This window comes from Empidonax traillii, unplaced genomic scaffold (genome assembly GCF_003031625.1).
Source record: "Empidonax traillii isolate 1590-97213 ecotype Southwest subspecies unplaced genomic scaffold, ASM303162v1 scaffold594:size396842, whole genome shotgun sequence".
Classification (NCBI taxonomy): Eukaryota; Metazoa; Chordata; class Aves; order Passeriformes; family Tyrannidae; genus Empidonax; species Empidonax traillii.
This window is the reverse complement of record NW_020955787.1, coordinates 263,420-272,737: the sequence shown is the minus strand read 5'-3', so window position 1 is coordinate 272,737 and position 9,318 is coordinate 263,420. Positions and strand designations below refer to the sequence as shown.

Below are 9,318 nucleotides of genomic sequence, written 5' to 3'. Positions count from 1 at the left end.
CTACTGTAAGCAATTGATTAACTTTTGGATGTGGTGACACCTCACCAGTCACTGCATCCCTCTGCAGCAGCTGGAGAGTAGGTAGAGGAATGTCTAAATATTTTGTGCTGCTGCAGCTCTGCCTGGGGCTAATAGCTGTACAGAACAATGAGGCTTCAGCAGTACTATACTTAGAAGCATAACAGAAATAGAACAGAAAAAAATTTTTGAGTGCTAGCTTGTAATTCAGCTATACAGCTGTCCCATATCATAGACATCGAATAAAGACAAAGAGTAAATTATCTTTTATCTTAATGAGTAATTCTATCCTAGTAGGTGAGTTACTCTGTGAACCATCTTATTCATCAGGTAATTAAAAAAAAAGCACTTACCGCTGCATATGAAAAGAAAGTAACTCAAAGAAAACTTGGCTTTTTAGCTGCCAGCAAATGTGCCAACTTAAGGCAAAACAGTAGTTTATTTGGAGGTAATAGCAACTCAAGTATAGTTATGAGGCTGAAGAAGCATTTTTAAAATTTTAATGGGGAAAATCCTGCTCAGAGACCTCATGTGTTCACTGAGCAGCATTTTTAGATGAAATATTTTATGTACTTCCTCTAAGAGGGTTTTACGAATTCTTTCCCATCTGTGTTTGTTTCTTTTCAGCTACTTTGGGTATATACACCTCTTGTCAATATGATATTTACAAAAGAGATATCTGTTGAGTCAAGCATGTTATTTTTGTAACTTCAGCAACATGGCTATTTCATGCAAGATGTTAATGAAATAAAATACCATGGACTTCCTGGATTGCAAACTGCCTTCTCAGTGTTCTCTAGATAGGAGAACATTCTTGGAAAACTATCACCATACTGTCAGGGAACAGCATACTGTAAAGTTAGAAAGAGGTTTAAAACATTTGTCTCTTACCTGTTAATTCAAAATGTCTGGGTTAACAGAGAAAAATAAAAACAGAACTGTAAAACTAGAAATACTTTATTTTGAGAATTTCTTTAACCAGCGTATTTGCTGTCTTTGACGTTGTGAAGCATAACTTATTTCTACAGCACAGGAGCAATCATGGCAAACCTTCAGTGATAGCTAAATTACAGGCTGCTCAAACATTACTATGATTTTCCTGCTAAACTGGAAGAAGTCACTGTCCTTGTCATGTTGGCTCCAAACAGGAAGAAAGATACATCCTACTTGATCTGCTGCTGTAGAAAGTTTTAATGTTTGCAGTTTGTCTTTCTGCAGACAGATATTGTTCAGTATCATTATCATTAGAAGTCTGTAGTCATCCATAGTTGAAAGCAGCTGCTGTATTCCTGGTCACCAGCAACTGACAGATTTCCCTTATAAGTGAAATTTTCTTCTACTTGTGTCCATTTCTCGACGCTAAAATTTAAAAGAAAAGTTGTTTACCAACAAATTAATGCAACAGGACACAAAAAACGGTGATCACTCCAGCTTATAGCAGGATAGTCAGTGAAATGTGTCACAGTGTGTGCAGTTGCAAATAAGTAGTCATGGTATATTCATATCATCCTTTCTATTTTTAATTTTGACTTGCAATACAGCAGAATGTTTCTGCTTTGCCTATTTTGAGAAATAAAGCTCTAAATACTTCAGTTAAACACTTCTGTATTGACAACTGCATTTATACTGCTTTTCTAGGACAAGATTTATGGTTAGATTTCATGTCAGATTTAGTCTCCCCAAGCAGGATGATTATTAGACATACCTTATGAATCCACTCATATTCTCCAAATTTGGAATCAAAGGTTCCTTTTTGAAGTGACCTCAGCTTTAATGTAAAACGTGGCCCAAGTTCTTGAATTCCCACTTTCTTTTCACTTTTGAATATATATCTTGGGGAAGAAAAGAATTAAAATTAGGAATCAAGTTACAAGAATATTCCCTCTCATTTGTAAATAAGTTTTGTGGAAAACATTACCTGTGGAATCTGAAAAAGATGTAGTCTCGCTGGTTGTGAAACGTAGCTACTTGTCTTCCAATGAACTGAGGATCATGGGGGAAGAGAGAAGCAAACATGCGACCAACAGAATGGCCGAGTCGCGTTGTGAAATTATTCAGGATCACTTCAGGGACATGTTCTGTGGGCTCTTTCCCTTTTCGCTGAAGTGGAAGAAGAATGCAAACAGATCGAATGCCAAAGGATTTTAATGTATTATCAGAGAAGAGTTTGAAATAGGAAGAAGAGAGGGCTGATAACATGCCCTAATCGGTTTTTCAAACACAACTGAAATTCATAAATAAAGGAGCAGCTGGTAACAGAAGATTCTTTGGTTCAACAATATAAATTAAATGAAAAAGCACAAATAATTTTACATTTTCTCTCTCCTGGACAAATTTCTACTCTTGGCAGAACTGACTATAGCAAATAGCAGAGTCTACCTGTCATAGGAATACTCCCTCTGTACTAATACCAGATAAGGGTATATGGGACTAAGCATTTTACTGCAAATTATTTAGGGCTAAGTAAGCAATATTTACTACAAAAGAGGTGACAGAGCTATAAGAAGTAGTTCCTAGTCTTGAATAAATCCTACATCTATTGAAACCTTTTCTACTGCTGATATTTATATACCCTATTGTATGCATGCTCTACATTGGGTATTTCCTATTGATGTAGGTTATCAGCTGCTAAAATGGCATGATTATAAAAATACTTGGTGGACAGTTACAGAAGTTCAGCAAATAACCTCAAAAGTGTAAGTAGAATACATTAGTCCTTAATCCTGTTCGTTTACCCAAAAAAACCACTTCTAATAAGATCAGCTGAATCCTACGAAAGTGCAGTTTTGACAGCTGAAGTGGACAATGCAGTCTTCATTAAGCAACAGACTGCCCATTTCTCAAATTTTTTTGGAGTCTCACCTTTATTTCTTTGCGCAAACGCACGCTACTCATTCTAAAATGAGCAGTTGGACCATCAGGGAGATGACTTAAAACAAGACCATCTGTGTACTAAGTTAAAAAAAAAGGATGATAAAATTCAAGATGTAATTTACAGAGGAACGTTTTCTGCAAAATGCAATATTAAAGTATTATATCCATAATCTATGCCAAATTTACAAGGTTTTGTTATATTTTCAAACATACATTCACAAACTAGATAACTAGCCTTCTAAACACATCCATTAAATTATGTTTCAATAGCTAAGAGTTATCCTCTATCACTTTCCCAATTATTAATTGATAATGTTTCCTCTAGTCAGTAAATGAAATGAAGCTTCCTGGTCAGAAAAAACTATTAAATTTACTAAAATAATAACAATGATTATCCATGCATTACAAACTTATTAAAAAAAAAAAAAAGCCAACATATCTACACACTTTCTCTAATAATTCCAAGTTCCATTAGCCATTAGTCAGGGTAGCACAGTGATTTTTAACTGTAGTTTGCATAGTAAAAAGAAAACAGCATATAGTTGATCTCTGATGCACTCTACAGAATTATTTCCTCAATAAATAGACATAAGGATACTTGGTATTTTGCGATCTTCATTAATGACAATTAAATCTGTGAAGTCCCGTGCAATACACTGTGGAATAATTCTTTTCAAAGCCAGTCCTCTTCGATAGTAGACGTGAGAGTTGGGTATAACAGTAGCCAGCTGTTCACAGAATCTCACTGTTCTCTGCAAAACAGGTGAATTAAATTGCAGAGTGGTAAATGCAGTGCCAAATTCAATTATTAAGGGAATGAAAGGTTGCTCATTTCACCTAGCATCCTCAAGGATACATTGCTTCCAGTATCTCTATAAATGCTTGAAGTTATTAAATTACTTCATTCAGTTAATGGAAAAACATTTATTTGCAGTAAAGATTGCACCACACCAGGACTTGTGTTTTTTGTTTTTTTAAAAGACTCCTTTTTCCTCTCTTAAACATAGAAAAGCAGAAAAATTTCAAAAGCATAACTTCCAAACTCATTAAGGACACAAAGTTCACAGCATTTCAAAGTACAGTATGACTATTTCTTCAGGAACTGAAGATGTCTGAGTTTTTGGATATACTGTCTGAAGGGTACTTTTTTCCTATTTTTAAAGCAATTTCTTTTATGATTTTCACAAATGTAATTTCTCCAGCTAGGCGATGCAGATAATTTCAGTACAAGAACATATGTATGAGGTTGTTTTTTATTATGAAAGGAACAAAACAGTGCTATAGAAGCCAATAGATTACATACATATATACAAGTTTATTGATAATCATGAAATAAAACAACTGAAAAAACCCACCATGAATGCTAGCATTTTCAGCTTTATTTTATCAATCACAGTATAAAAACATTGGTATGTTATAACAACTTGATTGCTCATAACTTTTCAAAAACATACGTACCCCACGAGGTCGATCTGATGTTGTGATAAGAATCTTGGGAACTGTCTGTCTGTTGAAATATGGTGCAAATTCATCAGTTGCTTCATCAAAAGCAACCTGGAAGAAGAGAAGTCTTGTTATTCCACCATGTACAAAATAACTGAAGAACAATTGTTTAATCTGATATCAGTTTCAATTCACAAGATCTATTTTGTAATTAATCATCCCAAGGCATGTGGTTTTTACATTTTTAAGAATCTAGTGTGATGAACACAGGCAGCTCACTATCAATACTAGTAATGCAAAAGGCAATTATTTAACATGGATAATGAAAGAATGACATCACCTCTTAGTGAGTCCATCATGTGTAAAAAGTAATTCATCAACACATTAACAGGAGAGCGTTGAATATTCAGTTTCATCAATCCAGTTTATGTCCCTTCTTAGAAAAAAAAATTATTAACTTCATAGCACATGCAGAAATTAAAGCAGTTACCTCTTCATCATTGGGATCTACAGTGGTTTCGTCATACACTCGCTGATTTTCAATAGTCTTTGGTATGGCTTTTGGAGGTGCCTAAAATATGTAAGTTTATTAACATAACGCATTCATGTAATTATTAAATTTACTGCAAATACCACATTCATACTACCATGATATTGTGCATATTTCTACACAGAACTGAAGTATTATTTATTTTATGCCACTTTTTAGAAAAGACATTATTACATCACTTTGATTAAAAATATGCACAGGTATTGGGACATCAGAGAGCATCACATGGAGGAGAACCATCACCAGAACAGTGGCAATGCTTAACTTCAGTCTAATTAAGAAACAAAGTTACAAAAACCCTCTCAAAAAATAGGGGAACTTTCTATCCCCTTTTCTTCCATGGAAAAAAAGGGCTATACTTTCAACACACCACCTTTTAACGTTGACATCTACAATTTAATGACCAACAGCCTATAATATTTACCCCGTTAACTTACATTACTCTTGTGAGACTACTGTAATACAGGAACTCACATCTGACTGTCTTCAACCAGGTCAGTAAAGGAACCAAAACCTTTGTTCGTGGCTAGGCTTGGAATCCAACAGACAACTGGTCTGGGCACAGTATGGTCAGACCTGATTGGTTTGGGTTGGAAACCACCTGAGTGGTTTGGGTTGGAAAGGACCTTTAAAGGACATCCAGTTCCCCCCTACAATGAGCAGAGGGACGTCTTCAACCAGATCGGGTTGCTCTGAGTCCCATCCAACGGGGCCTTGAATGTTTCCAAAGATGAGGCATCCACCACCTATCCGGGCAACCTGCTGCAGTGTTTTATCACTCTCACTGTAATCGCTGCTCCGTTTCACGTAAGTCTGTGGAGACAACGTTCCCCTCACGAAGCTGAGGAGCCCCAGCCCAAGGCTGGGCTGCAGGCCCCAGGCGCGCCGTGCCCGGCGGCGGGACAGGGCCGGCCGCGCCACCACACTGGCCCCCTGCGGCCGGAGCCCTTACTTTGTCTCCGAGGGCCTCTCGCTCCTTCCTTCGCTTCTTCTTGGCGGCCAACTTCTCCTGCGGGGAAGGGACAGCGCTCCGTTAGCCAGACCCGCCAGACCCGAGCCTCCCCCGCCGCCCGCTAACAGCCCACCCCACCTTCCTCTGCTGCTGCTTCCAGCGAAGGAACATGAAGTGTCGGCGCTGCTTGTTCTTTATCTCGGACACGCTGAAGGTGGGCGGGAAGAGCACCCGCTGCGGGGCGGGCGGCCCGCCACGCTCGGCAACCTCGCCAGCATCGCCCGCCATGGCGCGGCCCGCAGCACCCCCGGCCCTCACCTTTGGGCCCTGCCCCGCGGGGCGGCGCCGCGCATGCGCCGGGCTGGCCAGCGCGGGGGGGGGCCGGCGGGGGGGGCCGGCGGGCGGGCCGGGCTGTGAGGGAGCGCTCGGGCGGGTTCGCAGGAGCGCGGAATATGCGGAGTTCGAAGGGACTCGAAGGATCATCGAGTCCAACTCCTGGCCCTGCACAGGACCACCCCCTGTCACAGGTATTGAGAGTCACACCATGTCCCTGGCAGTACTGTCCAAATGCTTCTTGAACTCAGACAGGCTTGGGGCTGTGACCATTTCTCTGGGGAGCCTGTTCACTGCCCAACCACCCTCGGGGGTAAGAGCCTTTTCCTGATATCCAACCTCATCTTCCCCTGACACAGCTTCATGCCATTCCCTCAGGTCCTGTCACAGAAAGATCAGTGTCTGCCCCTCCACTTCCCCTCATGAGGAAGCTGTAGACAGCAATGAGGTGTCCCCTTCGTCTCCTCCAGGCTGAATGAGCCAAATGACCTCAGCCTCATATGTCTTCCCCTCTAGACCCTTCTCCATTTTCGTAGCTCTCCTTCGAACTCTCCAGTAGCTTCCTATTCTCTTTATATGAGCTCCTCCTTATAACCTGCTGCTGAGGTGTGGGGTCTGGGTCCCTTCCATCAGGATGGGCAGAGCAGTACGGCAGCGAGCCCAGACTTTCGAAAGAACAATTCGGGGGCAGGGAGGTGTTGGTTGTTTTTAGTTTAGTTTAGAATTTATTTATTTAAATGCAGAAATCCACAGAGATTTTTTAATGCCTGGTGTTGAGTTGCTGCAACAACCTCAATAAATCACGAAAGCCAGCAGTGTTAAAGATTCCAGGGCTTGGCAGCATCACCTTCCTTCTCTCTCCTCCATCTCTTGTCAGGATATCACGGGATTTCCTGGATTCCAGATACCAAGATACAAGAACAATCTGAACTTTGCTAGCCGGCAGTGCAAAATTGGTGAGAGCTGTGCAGAGCTGTGCTGACAGGCTGCAGTGTAGACAGTTCTTAACATCTCTGGTCACCAGAGAGGCCCCTAACAAAGGAGCACAAGTCTGTGTTTCTCACAGTTCTGGCCAGTCACAGCTCCAAAGCAGTTCGATGCAGATGGCCTTAAGATGAGACAGGGGAGATCCAGATTAGATATTACAAATATTGTTTTCAGTGTTAGGATGGTCAAGCATTGGAACAGGGTGCCCAGGGAAGTGGTGGAGCCACTGTGCCTGGAGGTGTTCAAGAAGCATCTGGATCTGGCTCTGGGTGATCTGGTTTAGTAGTTTAGGGGTTACAGTGGCAGTGCCAGGTGGATAGTTGGACTGGATGATCTTGAAGGTCTCTTCCAACCTTGATGATTCTATGATTCTGCGTTTGTGTCACCCTGAACTGCTCACAGTACTCAAAGTGACCAGTGCAGAGTAGAGTGGGACAACCCCCTCCCTCGACCGGCTGGTGATGCTGTGCCTGATGCCCCCTAGGACAGGGTTGGCCCCCCTGGCTGCCAGGGCACACTACGATGGTTGCTCAATGTGCCATGGACACAGCTGGGCCCGGGGCCCGGGTGGCACAGCCTGCTGACCTCCAGGGACCTGCGGGCCCAGGCTCATTGCTCAGCAAGCAGCAAACGTAGAGATAAGATCAAAGTATTATTGCTGCAGTGTAATTTATAATCAGGGTTAGCTACTGAAATGGGAAGCTTTGAGCAGACATGACACACTGATGGGTTTACATGATGGCAACATCGTAGTCCATCAATGCCTGACCCTGTGCACACGTTCCACATTCAGACTTTTGCTCACAGTGACTTAAGTTGTGGGGAGCATCTGCTTAATAGGAACCATAGGGGTTTGGATGGTAATGTTCCCAAAAGTTATTTTTATTCCATTAAAGTCTGTTAAAACTTGATGTTAAAATGAAACAAGAACTCCTACTGCAAATTAGAGATTCAATTTACATAAAGCTAGAAATGAGGTTTTCTGTTCCTGAGCTGATTGTCCTGCTTAGAGGTGTGCAAATGTTTCTGCACAGCAAAGACCATACTCTGATTTATAGAGACTGAGTACTCAGGGATTTGGGGTGGCTTGGGCTAAATTAGAGGCATTTTTAATCTCAGACTACAAAATTATGAGCCTCAATGTGACTGATTATTTCCATTTGTTCCAAGGAATTTTTCAAAGCTTGAAGTATGTCTACTAATTTTATATACAGATACGATTTTGCCTTACTATGTTTCTCTTACTAGAAAAGTGAAAAAGAAATCTGTTACCATAAACATATGAAGATAATGGAAAAATATCTAGAAATAATCATAACTAGGCAAGGTCTTAAACCTTCTTCTGTCTTATAAATGAATAATGCTCTCCAACTCAACTTGCTTCATTGAGATTACTTCTAATTAACACAAATGTAAAGGGAAGATCAAAGGCCTTATTATGCACAACCCAATATTTTTCTGGCCTCACTCCCATTTTTGTCAGGAGAAAGTATTTCAGCAATCCTTCGTGCCTTAAGGATAAGTAGTTTCCATGGTAATTGAATTTTGGAGGATTTTGTTGAAAATACATTAACCAAGTAACTTTATCTCTCTAGCTGATTCAGATATCAGAGATTGCAAGGGTATCTCTCAAAGTCATTAGCAGAGATTTTCATCACTGCTGTTAGTAGAGCACACAGGGAGTTCTGTGTTGTTTGTAGTTCCAATTTGCAATAGTGTTTTTGTTGGGATCACCGAGTCCTCACACGTGGAACAAACACATTATCTTTTCTCCCTCCCAGCAAGAGGGAAGACAACCTCCTAATATTATTCAAATACTTTTCTTCCAAGGACTCACAGGAACAAAATAATGATGATACACAAAAATACAAGAACTTCCTAAGGCAGGGGAGGAGTAATAAAATACACCAGAAACACATTGTGGACTTGGTAGAGATCACTGACAAGGTACAATTACAACTTCAATGGAAGTCCCAACTAATAAATGCATGCATAGTATTAGTTTAATTTTTTCATAGGAATTCCAGGGTCTTTTGATTGTTTTCGCTATGAACTCTGTTCTGTGCAAATAACATTTTAACCAGGACACCCTGAGTTTACAATTTACATATCATTGCCAAGAAACCATCTTTCAGAAGAAGCTGCTTGGTTAAAACCAAAA

General features: G+C 40.6%; 1 protein-coding gene across 1 annotated transcript; it reads right to left on the bottom strand.

Annotated features, from left to right (window-relative positions):
• Nucleotides 1-957: 957 nt before the first annotated feature.
• RPF1 (ribosome production factor 1 homolog) lies at nucleotides 958-6,162 on the bottom strand. Its single transcript, XM_027898391.1, has 9 exons — nucleotides 5,976-6,162; nucleotides 5,838-5,894; nucleotides 4,826-4,906; nucleotides 4,351-4,446; nucleotides 3,491-3,644; nucleotides 2,881-2,963; nucleotides 1,937-2,118; nucleotides 1,724-1,850; nucleotides 958-1,377 (listed from the first exon to the last, which is right to left on the bottom strand). Exons 1-9 carry the CDS (start codon nucleotides 6,123-6,125, stop codon nucleotides 1,336-1,338), a joined length of 972 nt encoding a protein of 323 aa, XP_027754192.1. The 5' UTR covers nucleotides 6,126-6,162; the 3' UTR covers nucleotides 958-1,335.
• Nucleotides 6,163-9,318: the final 3,156 nt, after the last annotated feature.

Bases quoted from the DNA above. Each gene is read 5' to 3' on its own strand.
- RPF1 (XM_027898391.1), bottom strand. From the start codon at position 6,125: ATGGCGGGCGATGCTGGCGAGGTTGCCGAGCGTGGCGGGCCGCCCGCC. The intron at 2,964-3,490 runs GTATCCTTATGT...CTTAGTACACAG, and splicing joins TGAAGATCGCAAAATACCAA to ATGGTCTTGTTTTAAGTCAT. The intron at 2,119-2,880 runs GTGAGACTCCAA...CTTCCACTTCAG, and splicing joins GTTTGCGCAAAGAAATAAAG to CGAAAAGGGAAAGAGCCCAC.